At 43.6% G+C, this 17,224-nt stretch overlaps 1 protein-coding gene across 1 annotated transcript in view; it reads left to right on the forward strand.

The window, feature by feature from the left end:
• Window positions 1-481: 481 nt before the first annotated feature.
• The window catches only part of LOC310794885 (MICOS complex subunit mic25a-like), a gene marked incomplete at its 3' end in the record, with an annotated part of 115,133 nt that continues 98,390 nt past the window's right edge, over window positions 482-17,224 (forward strand). The window contains exons 1-4 of the mRNA XM_083656926.1: window positions 482-667; window positions 3,510-3,606; window positions 6,983-7,109; window positions 9,266-9,410. Coding sequence (XP_083513052.1) covers window positions 584-667; window positions 3,510-3,606; window positions 6,983-7,109; window positions 9,266-9,410 — 453 coding nt within the window. The 5' untranslated portion in view covers window positions 482-583. The remainder of the gene's footprint in view (window positions 668-3,509; window positions 3,607-6,982; window positions 7,110-9,265; window positions 9,411-17,224) is intronic.

Consider the following 17,224-nt stretch of genomic DNA (forward strand, 5'->3'; position numbering starts at 1 on the left):
TGTGTGCGTGTGTGCGTGTGTGTGTGTGTGTGTGTGTGTGTGTGTGTGCACGTGCGTGTGTGTGTGTGTGTGTGTGTGTGTGTGTGTGTGTGTGTGTGTGTGCAACAGAATCTAAATATATAGGCTATGTATGTATATGTAGGTAGGTAGGTAGGTAGGTAGGTAGGTAGGTAGGTATAGATAGATAGATTTTGACAGCTATTCAATCATAGCAGGGTTGCCAGGTTGTGCTGTATAACTACACACATTATGAAATACATCCTTAAATCCACATAATAAAAAGACCCGAAGACAAGACATACAGATACAACCTTGAACATAATGTATTTGTATGCTTGAGATTACTAGATGCATGTGTGAACGTGAAACCCACGTGCTGTGGGGTTTGTAGTTAGGTTTAGGTTTTATGCATTCATTCATAGCTCTAGGAGGGGGATGTGTAAAACGAATCTGGCAACCCACAATCCCATCTGTCAAAAAATCAGTAACGTTACATGCAGGGTAGTACAACAACTGCTGCAAGATTATTCCAGGTTAGCTGTTAAATATTGTACCGGACAACAGTCAAATATTTGAAGACATCATGGGCTCAGGGGAGAGTACGACCAGAAAAGTGTCCTTCGGCGTGGATGAGGAGGATAGAGTCAGGATTCTTCGTGGAGTCAAGGTAATGCTAATCTAGCTAGCGTTTGCTTCCATTGATAATCAACTACCCTTAGCGCGCTAGCTTGTAGTAACGTTATTTTAGCAGTCTAATCGAACTCACTAATGTCCCCACTTGGACCAAGTGAGCAAGCAACATGTTAACGTTACTGTACTGTGACAGTGAGGAGGATGTAAAGGGATGCAGGAGGCTGGGGCGTGTTGCCAAAGCAACATGAATCCCCCATACTGTACGTGCCCGTTCTCTGTTGTATGAGTCCTGCCAAACTCAATTTAACAACTATTGGAGTTTAAAGTTGTCTTGCTTGTCGGCAACGGCATGAGGCGAAGCAATACTGGTTGATCGGTATGTCGTGTGTGGGATGTATGCGGAATTGTGGCTCCTGGCGATTTCAAGCGCATTTCCCGATAAGCAAGACAGCATTAAATTGCCACATTTTGAATGGAGTTTGGCGTAGCCTTTTCTCAACGGGAGAAAGGGGAGGAATAGTGCTGCCTTCAGGTGCTGTTGGAAATATTGTAATTCTGTGCTGCATTGTTTGTAGCATGTATTTAGGGGTCGAGTGTCAACACAAGTGATGGTAAAAGCGATGTATCATGCAATAACCTTTGGCTAATATATTAAGGGGTAAGACTCTTGCCCCAGTTGCACAAAGCACCTTAGGTTAAGATTTCCCTTAGAGTCATAGTTAAGGTGTCTATAAAATAGAATCGGCTGCACAAAACACCCTTAAATCTTCTCCATAAGGTTAAACATTTTAAGGAAAACGTAAGCACAAGATTTAAGGGTGTTTTTTGCAGCCAATTCTATTTTATGGACACCTTAACTCTGGCCCTAAGGGAAATCTTGAATTTATGATGCAAATGAACAAAATATAATCATTTTTTTATTCTGCCATAAGTAAGAGTGTGCTGCATAAAAAGAAAAACCCCACATGGATTCACATTAGGAATGTGATCCTAAGTGTGTTAATATATCTCATCCATGGCCATGCAACAAATCACTGTCATCGTCTGTCCAGAAAACATGGAGGACGACGACTCAAGCATCCAATTGGGAGACGGCAAGCTTGGGGAGATTCCTCCAGTCCATTCAAACGGAACTAGAGAGGAACACATCATAATACCGCACAAGTGTCAGCCATGACTCCACAGAAAGCAGCTCTTTGCGCATCACATGCTCACAGTCAGCTAATGAAGTAGCATCTACAGTAGCCTCCACAAGTCCTCCTATGGATTGGGCCCAGGGCATGGACTGTCATTTGATTGCTTCTATAACAGACTGTCCAGACATTATGCATTTTGTCATTCGTTTGTGAATGTGCATAGGGGGCATTATAGCCAGGATGGAGGTGAGGTCAGTTCAAACTGATAATTGATATGGGTTACTTCCAAAAATGAATGTGAACAGTCACACAAAAATTGGATCTGAGGGAAGCGGTAAATTATAATTGAAGCCTGAAGTGTGAACGTAGCCATAAGAAATTCAAAAAAAGTCGTCATAATTCTGAGATTTCCAAAAAGCACTTGAATGCACCATTAGACCCAGCTGCACTCTATGCAAGGCAAGTTAGTAAAGGACAACTTTACAGCACACAACAACTGTGACACACTATTCTGATCGATCTATAGCGATTGAACAAGCTAAAAACAGCATATAGTTCAGATACTTGCATGAAACACACACCATTGCAGATGGATTCATTTCACTGTGGCTCTGATAAGCCCGTTTGCCAGGCCAGCCTGGACATTCAAATGTTGTGAGTCATAGAAACAGTGAGTCAGTTAGTGACTGGTGCTGCTCAGTCATTGTGGGTTTTGGTGGAGCTATGTATAACCATTTTCCTGGACACACACTCACACACTCAGTAGAGAGCTACAATAATCCAGTGTATTCTGGCTCTCTCTGAGCAGGTTCATGTCTTTCGCCCAAGGCCAAGGTTGCGTTTTCTACACTTGAGACTTGTCCATATAATTACAATGAACAGAAGATCCTGCCCATTCCCAAGTGAATGAGGATACTACGCCTTTGTTTATGTGCAAACAAGAGAGAGAGGTGGGAGGGGCATTATTGCTCCAGTTGCCCTAAGCACTTTGGAAAAGCTGATTTTATTCAGAATAGGGTTGTCCTGAATGGGTGACGTTTAGGTTTGTGTGTCTTAATGTGAAAGGTCTCTGTTAGGGATGCACCGATATGAAAATTTTGGCCGATGCCGATAACCGATATTAACATTGCCATTATGGCCGATAACCGATATTTACCGATGTCGATATGATCTGTATAAAACCACATTTTTATGATCATCACATTTTGTACATACTGAAAAACACATGTTAACACTGAATTTGAAAAAGTTATGCATTTCTTTATTTGCAAAGCCTTTGGAAAAGCCCATAAATCATAGATTTACTGCATTATTTCATATCAATGTGAAGAATTTGGCTGATAATGATAACCGATATTAACATTGCAACATCTGACCGATACCGATATGACCGATATGTTAAAAAATCGGCCGATACTGGCCGATACCGATATGATTGCCGATATATCGTGCATCCCTAGTCTCTGTGTTATAATTTGATCAAATCAAAAGGTACACAACAAGAACACATTCTGTTAAGTCACATCATGGCACATTCATGCTGATGATAGCCTAGTAGTCCTTTGAGGATTGCGAGAGGAGGATTATGGGAATTGTAGGAAATTTGGCTAAAGTGTGAAGATTCAAAGATTTCACAACGATACAATTCAATAAAGGCCAAGATGAGAAGAAATTGATTTTCGTAAATGCTTTAAATATTGATGAATGTCTCACACCCGCTGTTTCTCTCCTCTCGTCTAGCTGTCAGAGGATGTTCTTCAGAGGATGAGAGGAGTAGCCAACATTCCTCCAGAACGCACACCGTCACCGACTCCAACCAGCGCTCAGAGAGACCCAGGTACCCTGCGCCTTACAGTGTTGTCTTGTCAGACAGACCCAGGTACCCTGCACCTTACAGTGTTGTCTTGTCAGAGAGACCCTGGTACCCTGCACCTCACTGTGTTGTCTTGTCAGAGAGACCCAGGTACCCTGCACCTCACTGTGTTGTCTTGTCAGAGAGACCCAGGTACCCTGCACCTTACAGTGTTGTCATGTCAGAGAGACCCAGGTACCCTGCACCTTACAGTGTTGTCTTGTCAGAGAGACCCAGGTACCCTGCACCTTACAGTGTTGTCTTGTCAGAGAGACCCAGGTACCCTGCACCTCACTGTGTTGTCTTGTCAGAGAGACCCAGGTACCCTGCACCTCACTGTGTTGTCTTGTCAGAGAGACCCAGGTACCCTGCACCTTACTGTGTTGTCTTGTCAGAGAGACCCAGGTACCCTGCACCTCACTGTGTTGTCTTGTCAGAGAGACCCAGGTACCCTGCACCTCACTGTGTTGTCTTGTCAGAGAGACCCAGGTACCCTGCACCTCACTGTGTTGTCTTGTCAGAGAGACCCAGGTACCCTGCACCTTACAGTGTTGTCTTGCCAGAGAGACCCAGGTACCCTGCACCTTACAGTGTTGTCTTGCCAGAGAGACCCAGGTACCCTGCACCTCACTGTGTTGTGTTGTCAGAGAGACCCAGGTACCCTGCACCTTACAGTGTTGTCTTGTCAGAGAGACCCAGGTACCCTGCACCTTACAGTGTTGTCTTGTCAGAGAGACCCAGGTACCCTGCACCTTACTGTGTTGTCGATGACGTGGAAGCCTATGCGACAGGTGTGTAGTTCTGGATTAGCTTAGCTCGAGCTTTTGACTTCTAGGGCTCGCATTTACGCTACAAAACTCATGAAAGTGGTCCTCATGTGTGAAGATTATCCGACTGAACTCTAGTTCGCGTTTGATTAATCTTGCGTTGTCCAGAGACCTTATTTGAAGCATCGCGGCAAAAACCCATTCAAAAATCCCATAGACAGAAACAGTGAAGAACCAGGAAGTCCGGGACTTCCGCGTTCTGACTACAAAAATACGTCATCCCTGCGGCTCTCTATTGAAATAATGCAGACTTTACACTAACAATGGCACATTATTTAAAAAGCGCACAGCCGTCTTTAATTCTTAAATTGAAATATATCAATGACTACGTTTACAGTACATGCACACAATATTCCACTATTATTTGGAAAATTACAATATTCTGAATTTGATAAGGGTCATGTAAACAGCATAATCCAGTTGCATTTTCCAAATTTGCCCTTTTTCCGAATTTAGCATTTTCCGATTAAGACATCTGGGTTATTCCAGTATTAGAAGGATTCTTTGATGATGTATACAGCGCATTCGGAATATGTGTCTCAATCAGGGTTTTTTACCACAGTTTTCGACGCATGTTGCCTGTTTGCGGTCAACTGATGTGTGCTAGAAAGGGCTAGAAGAGGCAATATATAATCATATAATCCATCATCTCTGGCATGCGAAAAGAAAAGCCGACATTTCTGATCGGGAGGAGATGAGAAACATCGATTTAAAGAGAGAGATATTTAAAGAGAGAGTAGTGCCCACAGAAGTCCAAAATGTTGCGAGCCTGCGAGGTAATAACTTTTTCTGAAAGACTTGGATGCGCAACGCCAAACTTTTCAGCAGCAAGCTCCTGAAATGGGCCAAGTGATGCTGGTAAGAATAGCGCTGCTCTGTCTCTCTCTCTCTCCCCGCCCTCCCTCACGTGTCGGGGAGGGCGAGCTACGGCTGCATGTAAACGGGAATATTAGTGGATTATTCATTTAGTCGGAATATTGTCATTTTCCCAATATGGGCAAAAAACGCAATATTGTGTGCATGTAAACGTAGTCACTGTGTTTTTATGGCTTGTGTCAACTGGTTCTTATCTCTGATCATAGGCTGTGAAATTCAAAGCACGTCAGAAATGTCTTCTCCGTGCCAGATGAACCACATGCTTGATCTTTGACGCACACATTTTGTTCAGTACTGGGATCATCACGCACACACGTTGCAACGCCGATGCCATGACATCCAGTGTGAAAAATAAGAAAAATAAATGCATGTATAAAAATATGGAACACCTGCATGATTTGCTAGCCAGTGTGCCTGTAATGGAAATATTCTAAAATCAGTCTAAACGTGCGTTCACACCGAGATATTTATTTTTTGCTCTGTCGCTTGATTCAACCCTTTGGAATCGCTCTGTCGCTCTGTTTAAATCGCTCATCAACAGGCACACCAATTGACGGACATGTGGGGGTTATAACGTTACGCAATGTCATGATATTTGTCCACTACGAGCCACCGTCATTGTTTACAAGCTAAAGCCTATCAGCGTGCTCCTAATGCGAGCTCCATACCGGTAGTACAGACTTCACTTCATGTCAGCTGTCAGCCTGTCAATGCGGTTTGTTGCCACACAATAAACCAGCGGTTTGTTCCAAGCCAGTGTGATCCTTGACTCACTCTCACACGGCAGCCAATCAGCGTTGAACAACGAGCGACTGATGCCAGCGTAATTTCGCTCGAGTTGGGATATTTCATCTCGAGCGACGAGCGTATTTTCTCCCTATCGCTCTGTCTCTGCCGCTCGGACGCCCAGCGATTTTTCTCCCAGGCGAATATACGCTCAATCGCTCGTTTGCATTGACTTTGTATGTAAACTCGACGCCAGCGAAAAACTTTAATAGGTCGGTGTGAACGCACCTTAAATCAGGGGTTCCCAACCTTTTTTGGCTCGTGACCCGATTCTGACGTCGCAAAAATCTAGGGACCCGCGATATTCAAATTCCGGTACACCGTCGATAATGTCATCAGTGACGTCGTCAGTGATGTCACATACCGTAGTATGCATCTTTTTCCCCTCAGAATTCTGACTTTAATCTGAGAATTCTGACTTTAATCTCAAAATTCTGACTTTATTTCCAGAATTCTGATTTAAAGTTATAATTGCAAACATTTTCATAAAAAAAAAGTCACTATCTGATAGTGAGCCCATTGACTCTGTTTGGCTCTCACCTGCAATTACCACTCATCGCCATAGGTGTCACCCAAGAGAACAAAACTGAAATCTTATCTTATCACTTTCACTTTAAACTCAACTAAACTTAAAAAAAACGCAAGTGACCCTAATCATCTTCGCTAGTTTTAGATTGTGTGTGGTGTAAAAATAAATAAAAATAAATCAGGCGACCCCACTTATGATCGCGACCCTAAGGTTGGGAACCACTAAAGCATGGCTGCTTGTGACTTACTGCTAAACTCAAACTTTCACATGCCATTAACTCAAAGTCACGTGCCAAGATTCATAACAGTGAGTCTTACAACTATTCTCCTGTATGTTTTCTTAGCCCCAGGCACCTCTCCCAGTCGCACCCCCACTGCTCGACCCCAGCCGAGCCCACAGCCCCGGGCCCAGTCCAGCACCAGCACCAGCACCAGTAAACCAGCTGCGTACGCACAAGATGAACAGGAGAGGTGGGTTTGGAGATAATGTTGGTTAACGCAGAAGATAGTTGTGCTCCTCAGTTCTTCTGACTGGCTGAGTAATGCTCAAAGCCATTGTGTAATACCTGATAAACACACGCCTGTGATCATAAAAGTTAATTTATATTTATAATACAATAACCAAAGATCAACACTCAAACTGGTCACTTAGCAGTCAATTATATAAGAACTATATTGTTCAGTGGAGTTTTTGAACATTTGCATAGTTTTGTTTGTTTATTACAGTGGTGTGTTACAGCTTTGTGTTAGGCAGCAGGGTTTCTTCAGTCATCTTTATATAGAGAGCCAAAGTGAACGTCACTTCCTGCTTCAGCACTGTACCAGAGATTTTCATCCACCATTTATTTTCCCATAGACATTTCGTAAAATGCTTATAAAAATAGTTTTACTTGTTGTTCAAACCAAACGGTTCAGATACATTTAGAAACAGGAGAGACCGCATAACATTTCACTTGGACCAAAAAGTAAAAAAAAATCGCGGATTTAAAGAAAATGTTTTTTTTTTCCGTTTTGGTCCAAGTGAAATGTTCTATGGTCTCTCCCGATTCTGAGCTGAACCGTTTTTTATAAGCATTTTACAAAATGGCTATGGGAAAATAAATGGCGGATGAAAATCTCTGGTACAGTGCTGAAGCAGGAAGTGACGTTCACTTTGCCTCTCTGTTGTCTGATTGAATGGAAACTATACTGACTTTAGAAACGCCACCTGCTCACAGCACAGTGTTGTGGTATAGCACAGTGTTGTTGTAACTAAGAGAATTGCTGACTTAGCCACTACTGTGAAAATGACCCTCTTCCTGGTATGTGGATGTATAATAGCACAGCAGTGCACGAGCCTCCAGTTTGTTGATGCCCGTTTTGACTTCTACCATAGTGCCTGGTGTACGAGTGCACGCTGGATTTCCCTTATGCAGGGCTCTGGGGCTCTGTGCTGCCTAAACAGTGCATACCGTAATTCCCCTAAGTGTTGCACCTGGCAAAAAGTGACGACAAACACACACGCATGCAATGCACAGGCTCTATGTATAAGTGTGTGTGTTTGTTCATCCTTTTCTCTATATTGCCATTTCTTGTTGAGGGTTCCAGATGATGGAACCGATGTAAAATACATTCTGTGTTAAGCGCAGGTTTCTGGTTGAGATGCAGTTTGCATATTATGTGAATGGCACGAGGAGGAGGCGTGTCTTTCTAATCAGACACGCCCCTTTTTTTACATTGAGGTCACAGATGAATTCCCATGTAACTTAAAACAGATTTGGGTTAGGTTATTCTTCACGCCAATCAACCATCCTTCACCCTGTTTTAAGGAGGTTCACCTTCTAGCCTTCAGCGTTCCAATCAGTCTACCTTACATTGCAGTCAGTTGGGAATGCTTTGACGGCATAAAGCATAGCCAGAGGTTTTGAAATACTAATTTATTCATCGATTAGGGACTTTTTAATCCCCATGATGGGATGCATCTGGGGGTCCCAATGCTGTCTTTGTACAACACAAGACCTCTTTTAAATGAAACGAGGAAAACGCTTGTGACTGGGACAAAAAAGAAAAGTCTTTAGTCCGGGATAACTCTTGTTATGATTTGGTGCTGCTATATATATATATATATATATATATATATATATATATATATATATATATATATATATATATATATATATATAACTATTTAGTTGATTTAAAATTGTTACATTTAACTTGAACGTGAAACTTGCAGATATCCAGAATAAGTATCGGCAGATAGAACAGTATTAACACACATCAGAAGAACAGAACATTGTCAAGACTTTGTTCTACATTATTATGGTGTATTCTATAGTGCAGGTCTTACAGTTTACTACCACTTTACTATTTTACTACTACTTTACTACCATAAATGGGCTGTTTATCGACTCCATGAATGGGACTTGTCCATGAACAATTTGATTTGGTATTTGCTGACCTCTTGTGGAAATAATTGGAAATAGCATTTTGATGGCAGGCAAAATACACTCGAGGGCAGAAACCAATTTAACAAATCCTAACTGTGTGTGTGTGTGTGTGTGTGTGTGTGTGTGTGTGTGTGTGTGTGTGTGTGTGTGTGTGTGTGTGTGTGCGTGCGTGCGTGTGTGTGTGTGTATGTCCCTTAGGTATGAACGACACCAGACAGTACTGAAGGAGGAGTTGGCCAAAGTGGCACGAAAAGAGAGGGAGGCAGCACAGGACGAAGTGACCAAAGCCCTGAGCCGAGAGAGACTACACACACGGCAGGAGGTCGACAAGGCCAAACAGCTGGTACACACACACACACACACACACACACACACACACACACACACACACACACACACACACACACACACATACCACACACACACACACACACACACACTTTTTTCTTTCTACCTCAATATTTACTTGATCTTTATGTAGCGCAACATGTCTTAGTGAGCTGACCAGAGCACAAACCGGTGTCCGTGTTGTTGATTCGAGTTAAATAAATGGACTGAAGCCTTCCGAAGATATACCTACAATCCGTTTCAGTCTCGCTTATTCAGGGTTCAATCAATGCATCTACCTATGGTTTAACTTCCACAAGCGTTGTTTACATTGTTTGGTGTCGCACTCTGATGTCATCACCAGGATCAGACCACAGACTTGTCCACATGTTTTTAGGTTAGCTTGCATGCGACTGTGACACCAACTCCGCTGGCTCACGTCGCGTGTTTTGCGTCATTGATCGGCTTTTTGCAATAGAGAGGCAAGTTACTTTCAAAATGTAACATACTACATGTTACTAGTTACTTTCATTTGAAAGTAACTTTACATTATTACGGTCTGTGTAGAGTAACTCATTACTTATTACACTACTTTTGCATTACTTTCACCAAAATAGCTGCAGTAGCAGAATGACATCGTCCCCCCGGAACCATCTCGAAAAATAATTTCAACCGTCTTGAAGTCAGTGTAAACCGTCCAAAATTCTAACTGTTATTGATCTATACTGGTTATTTGCATAAAAACCGACAATTTGATTAGGAAATCATTTTTTTTTTTTAAACTAGCAACCTCGCGCCGCGCACTACGCGTGCTCGATTCACATACCTGGCCTGCTCTATTGGCACCGGGAAGGATAACATCACTGATGACATCATCAATGATGACATCATCACTGATGACATCACTGATGAAATCACATCATTAGGTAATTAGGGCAATCACCGTCAGGTCACCTGCAGGGGTGCTCTTTACACTTCCTGCAAGTTTCAGCCCGATAGCACGTAACACGACATAACTGTGACGGGACAAAATTCTGCTCACGCCCGCACGCACGCACACATGCACGCACGCACATGGACTCTTCTCATTCTTATAGTATAAGATGTGCTTTGATTTAAAAAAAAGTACGGTAACTCAATTTATAACTTGTGGTACTTGACAGAGTAACTGGTGTAATATTACTGAAATAATACTGGTAATAAGTTATATTGCTGAGTTACTGCTAAAAGTAATATATTACATGTAATATGTTAGTTTTGTACCGAGTTACCCCCAACACTGGTCTGAAGATACCCTTGACTTTGGCTCAGCACTCATCCTTAGTGCTGGTGACTGTAGACCAGGGGTGCCCACACTTTTTCAGCTTGGGAGCTACTTTTAAAATGACCAAGTCAAAGTGATCTACCGAACATATTTATTTATATATATATACACTGAGTATACAGTGGAAAACAGTGGAACAGTGGGAAAACAGTGGAAAAACAGTGGAAACAGTGGAAAAACAGTGGAAAAACAGTGGACACAGTGGAAAAACAGTGGAAACAGTGGAAAAACAGTAAAAAATATTTTTTTTTTTTTTTTTTCTTCCCCAATGCCACGCGATCGACCACACTACCTTCGACGTATTGGGCACCCCTGCTGTAGACGCTTGACATGCATTGAGTTCAGTGATAAAGTGGTGTCAAAGCAGATTAATTTGAGCCTCTATCGGTATGAGGAGATAAGTTCGTGTCGGCCAGGTTTTCTCTGCTTAAGTCACATGTCGGGAGCAGGTTTTCTCTGCTTAAGTCACATGTCGGGAGCAGGTTTTCTCTGCTTAAGTCACATGTCGGGAGCAGGTTTTCTCTGCTTAAGTCACATGTCGGGAGCAGGTTTTCTCTGCTTAAGTCACATGTCGGGAGCAGGTTTTCTCTGCTTAAGTCACATGTCGGGAGCAGGTTTTCTCTGCTTAAGTCACATGTCGGGAGCAGGTTTTCTCTGCTTAAGTCACATGTCGGGAGCAGGTTTTCTCTGCTTAAGTCACATGTCGGGAGCAGGTTTTCTCTGCTTAAGTCACATGTCGGGAGCAGGTTTTCTCTGCTTAAGTCACATGTCGGGAGCAGGTTTTCTCTGCTTAAGTCACATGTCGGGAGCAGGTTTTCTCTGCTTAAGTCACATGTCGGGAGCAGGTTTTCTCTGCTTAAGTCACATGTCGGGAGCAGGTTTTCTCTGCTTAAGTCACATGTCGGGAGCAGGTTTTCTCTGCTTAAGTCACATGTCGGGAGCAGGTTTTCTCTGCTTAAGTCACATGTCGGGAGCAGGTTTTCTCTGCTTAACACATTGACTGCCAGACGTTTTTTTTTGCTGTAGATAGCTTCTGCCAAGCCGTTTTTTGAGGATTATGGCTCATTTTATAAGAGCCGAGGATTCGTTTCAGCTTGGAGTTTGTGAACATACAATATCTCAAAAGTACTAATAGAATGTGTACTTTCTCTGTCTAAAAGAGTTAGTTTGTAGAGTTAGTAGTTATGTAAGCATTAGCAGTTGAATACAGCATGGTTTTAGCGTGAAAAAGAATATTCAGAGATAAACGGCTTTTTGTGAAATTGGATGGAACTGTCACTTTAACCATTCATTTTTGGCTCTCTCTCTCTCTCTCTCCCTCCCGCTCTCTCTCTCTCTCTCCCTCCCTCTCGCTCTCCCTCCCTCTCTCTCTCTCTCTCTCTCTCTCTCTCTCTCTCTCCCTCCCTCTCGAGTTGCTTCAACTCCGCCCTCCGTGGGCGGACAAGCTTGTCACCAGTCAGTGCTTTGCTGCTCTCCTGTGCCTGTCTGCACAGCCGCTGTTTGAGGAAGTCGGGATGGACTCACTCGTTTGGAGTTTTGGTTGAGAGAAGCTTTTGCGATTCTGGTCATATTTATGCTGCGTGTTTCAAAGTGTGTTCGTCCACCTGTAATCTATCACCCGATCATAGTAGATCGGCTGAATCTATTATGTAAATTTGCAATCCCGCATCGCCAGCAATCAGCGCGAAAAGGAGAATGGCTGGGCTGAGAATGGCTTGACAAGTTAAAAAAATGCTTTCCTTCCTCTAGCAAGGAGAGCACTGTTGCCACTTAGTGGGTCGGTGGAATGGGTTGTAAACGTTCGGTGGCTCCAATAATTATATAAGAGATGTAAAAGGCTTAGATGCACAACCCACCGTCAAAAAAAAAAAATCGATGCCAAAAACGTGTAAACACGTTGTTGGCAGGGAACAGCTGGATTCTGAAAACGTGTTCATACGTTGTTGGCAGTGAATGAGTTAAGTCACATGTCGGGAGCAGGTTTTCTCTGCTTAAGTCACATGTCGGGAGCAGGTTTTCTCTGCTTAAGTCACATGTCGGGAGCAGGTTTTCTCTGCTTAAGTCACATGTCGGGAGCAGGTTTTCTCTGCTTAAGTCACATGTCGGGAGCAGGTTTTCTCTGCTTAAGTCACATGTCGGGAGCAGGTTTTCTCTGCTTAAGTCACATGTCGGGAGCAGGTTTTCTCTGCTTAAGTCACATGTCGGGAGCAGGTTTTCTCTGCTTAAGTCACATGTCGGGAGCAGGTTTTCTCTGCTTAAGTCACATGTCGGGAGCAGGTTTTCTCTGCTTAAGTCACATGTCGGGAGCAGGTTTTCTCTGCTTAAGTCACATGTCGGGAGCAGGTTTTCTCTGCTTAAGTCACATGTCGGGAGCAGGTTTTCTCTGCTTAAGTCACATGTCGGGAGCAGGTTTTCTCTGCTTAAGTCACATGTCGGGAGCAGGTTTTCTCTGCTTAAGTCACATGTCAGGAGCAGGTTTTCTCTGCTTAAGTCACATGTCGGGAGCAGGTTTTCTCTGCTTAAGTCACATGTCTTAAGTCACATGTCGGGAGCATTTCGCACAAGCACAAATTGGGTCTTGGGGATTGCGTTTGTCATTTCCATGGTGATACTCCCTCTGCCTCCTCTTTTCAGCTACTCTTACATCCTCCCTCGTCTCTCCCCCTCTCTCTCTCTCTCTCTCTCTCTCTCTCTATCTCTCTCTCTTCGTTCTCTCCTCTCGTCGCTCCCCCTCTCTCTCTCTCTCTATCTCTCTCTCTTCGTTCTCTCCTCTCTTCTCTCTCTCTCTTTCTAACCCAACCCATCGCTCCCTCCTCCCTCCCCTGGAGACAGTATTATCAGTGCAGCGCAAGCGGTAAATTGCACCCTGAGAGTTTCCTGGAGCTGGAGATAGGAGTGTTGCGGGGTGGGAGGCGGGGCAGTGGGTGGGGGGGGTGGGTGGTTGGGAGCGCTTGTTTTACACATCGGCCGACGCCTGTTTCACGTGACTCCCCTCCTCCTCCTCCTCCCCTCCCCTTCCTTCTCCTTCCTGTGTCGAGACGCGGCGTAGCGGCCTGCCCTTATCTCCACTCCAGCACGCTCCCTCTGCTAATAGGAAGGGGGGGGGGGGGGCGTGAGCGGAATGGACGATCGAACGGGACCGCGTCCCCTCTGATGTCGAGGACGCGTTGTGATTATTATTCCTTGTGCCACGAATACGCGCACGCACGCACACACACACACACACACACACACACACACCCACACACACACACACGCACGCACGCACGCACACACACACACACACACGCACACACACACGCACACACACACACACACACGCACACACACAAACACACACACATGCACCTGTAACTCCGATTCGGATTATTTTCACGTCACTTGTTTTGTTGAAATTGCAGAGCTCTGTTTTCTGTGATGTTCATGTTTTAACTTAAGCTGTAGGATTACACGATCCCCTCTGGGTGGACTCCTGAGCTGATTAAACGGATTCAACACCCGTTAGATAAAGAACAAAAGAAGAAGAAGAAGAATGAAAAAAAGGGGGCGGGGCATGGCAGTCGAGGATAAAAAAACGTCTTGAGATAGACCAATGTTTGTTTTGAACCGGAATTGAGGCTTGCGATGGTCCAGGGCTAGACCCTTCGTCAACCCTTTCAACTTGTGCATGGTCATCAGATGAACAAGAAGGCTATTTTACACCGTCCATGGCTACATACACCCAGTCTACACCAGCACTGACTCAGCTGTGTTTTGTCCGTCTCTGGGGACAGAAACACTCAGCACTGGTGCCATACAGGCACTCGGCTTAGCTCCATTCCTCACACATCACCCAGATCCGTTTATGATTTTTCTACCCACGTGCATAAATGCACTATTTCACCTCCATTGCATAGGCTTTTAAACCATATAAATACTGATATTTTCAATGATCACCTTCTGAACACCCCCCCCCCCCCCCCCCCCAACTAACTATACATATTCACCATATACTGATGACTTCGCTAGTTCAATGGTCCTATGCAGCGCTAACTAAAAACAATCACTCATGACATGTAGTGATTTCCTAAGTAGAAGATGTAATAAGTATTTTTTTTTATGAATGGCAGGCTATACAACTCTACTGTATGTGAAACTGTTGCTTTTGTTGCATGCTGGAGAAAGTTATTGGAGTTATAGGAAAAAATATACCAAAAAGACATACTTGTCCATATCAGTGGATTTCAATTTCTGCTTGTGTATTTCAAGGCTGTGTGCTTGTTTTCACACTTCTGAACGCGTGGCTAAAAAAAAGGGAACCACGTCTCTCTCATGACCTCTACTACGACATGTGTACTTTGAAGAAGGAGAGGTAAAGTCTTAATATTCAAATTAAATATTAAGTTGAGTAGAGCCTTTAGGTCTTAAATGGAGTTTCAGAAGTCTTTTATTTTGTGTTTTCTCAGATTTCTTCGACTCTAATGAGAGGTGATGCTTTCATCACCAGCATGCATGCATTTTGGAAAAGTTTTGCGACCTGTAAATACGCTGTGTGCATAATTATTAAATAAAGAAACCTAACGGGAGCTCCTTTGGTGTGCGGACCATTATTTTTTCACTGACCTGTAAATTCACCAGACAATATTAGGGATGTTCCTAGCGACTAATTCCCCTGTTGATAAAAAAAAAAAAAAAAAATCTAGATTCGTCCACTAGTCTAAAAGTAAGAAAACACTCAGAAAACAGTCACAATTGAGCACAATTTAATCTATAATCTTCAATAAATTGCAAATTAGGCTATTCAACAACAGTGTGCTGTTGGCATTCAGCTTCAAACAGCGATAGCAGAGATTCTGCAAAGCGTGGCACGTCTTTCCGCACACCACACAAGTGGATCTTCGTAGGTGGGATGTAGGTTTCCATCCGGTAGTGCTCCAGATCATCTTGATCCGCGGATTCTCCAGTCCATAGCCATCCCCAAATAAAGACATGAAGCAAGTTTTCTGACGTTTTGGTTGAGCGCGTCGTCTTCCTTTCTCGGCTACAGCCCCGGCTAGTGGCGGGGCGGCGTCGCAACATCTTAGACGCAACAGTTAACCAGCGTTTATTGATGTAACAATGTGTTTCACAATCCAATCACACTCAACCACATTTTAGGCCTACTGCTTTTTCCATGTTTCTTATTACATTTTGTGGCAAACAGTCTTCAAGTACCGGTAATTCAAATTAAAAAGTTTCAAAACAGATTAAAAGGCCTTTTAAAAAGCCTTGTTGACACTCGCAGATGCTGCGCCAGAGAAGAATTACAAACTATTATTTGAGTCTCAGCGAACGCAGATGAGGCTGTTCATTGCTTGCTGGTGTAACTCCCTTCCTGCGCACAATGGGGTAGAGACAAGCTGTCACTGTTTGGATTAATTGTTTACCAGCTAATTAGTCAAACGGCAGCGCTCGGAGCAAAATATTATTTGCCCTGCAAGAGATCCTCTTTGATAAGACTCGTGCTAATGATGCTATGCGTTGGCCTAATCCAGGCGTGCCCAATACGGGCGATCGTGTGATCGACCGGTCGATCACAAAGGCCGTCCTGCTAGATTGCGTGGCATTCATAAAAATCCATTTCATACAAATATTTTTTCCCCTCCACATTTTGTCCGTCCTCCCAAGGCGTCTGACACTTGATTGACATAAAGATCGACCAGTCTGCTGCTTGTTGAGAGCTGTGTTACAATCGGTTACCATGACAACCAATGTATATTATATTATACGTATCTACGGTAGATGGTTCAAGGCACAATAAATAAACAGAACACTAGAGAAAACATTAGGAAACAATCATAGGGGCAATGATAAAACCTCCTATACATAGGCACATTTACAACAACTGTTTCAGGTTTTATTAACTCATTGAGTGCCAGCCACTTTTGGAGAACGGACGCTCCCAGTGCCAGAGTTTTCAGAGCGTTTTCAGTGATTTCTCGAGGCCCACAGAATATTGTGTGATATTACTATGTAAACACCGAACACGCAAAAAGAACAAGGAGACTCTATTGTATCATCAGCAAAAAAAAGTTTATTGATACCATTTTCCGTTCTTTAGTTATGAGCCGGAGAAGATAGGTTGTTTTCAGCGTTTTCAGGCATTTCAAATTATAAGCTGAGATATTCAGCCTTTTGTGAAATGCAGCATTTCAAGCACATTCACTGACTCTAGATAATATTTTCTGATGTAGTGATGTGATGTAGTTGTGTCCTGCCCTGCGTGCCCCACCCCCCCTCCCCCCCCTCAGCTGAAAACTCCTCCCCACACTAGTAACACACAGCCTCGCACCAAGCGTCTATTTTCGGAATGCTTTTGGTGCGCCGCCTCCCAGGCAGCGCAACATGGAGAAGCCACACGCGGACTGCAGTGAAAGGTTTGGCTTTTCAGTGTCGCGCTGCTGCTTTTCTAGCGGCTAATCATGTGGAGAAACTATGCTGACAGACAGACAGAGGCAGAAGGACTCAGTTGACTCAGATTGACTGTG

Source organism: Poromitra crassiceps (assembly GCF_964638095.1).
Source record: "Poromitra crassiceps genome assembly, chromosome: 20".
Classification (NCBI taxonomy): Eukaryota; Metazoa; Chordata; class Actinopteri; order Beryciformes; family Melamphaidae; genus Poromitra; species Poromitra crassiceps.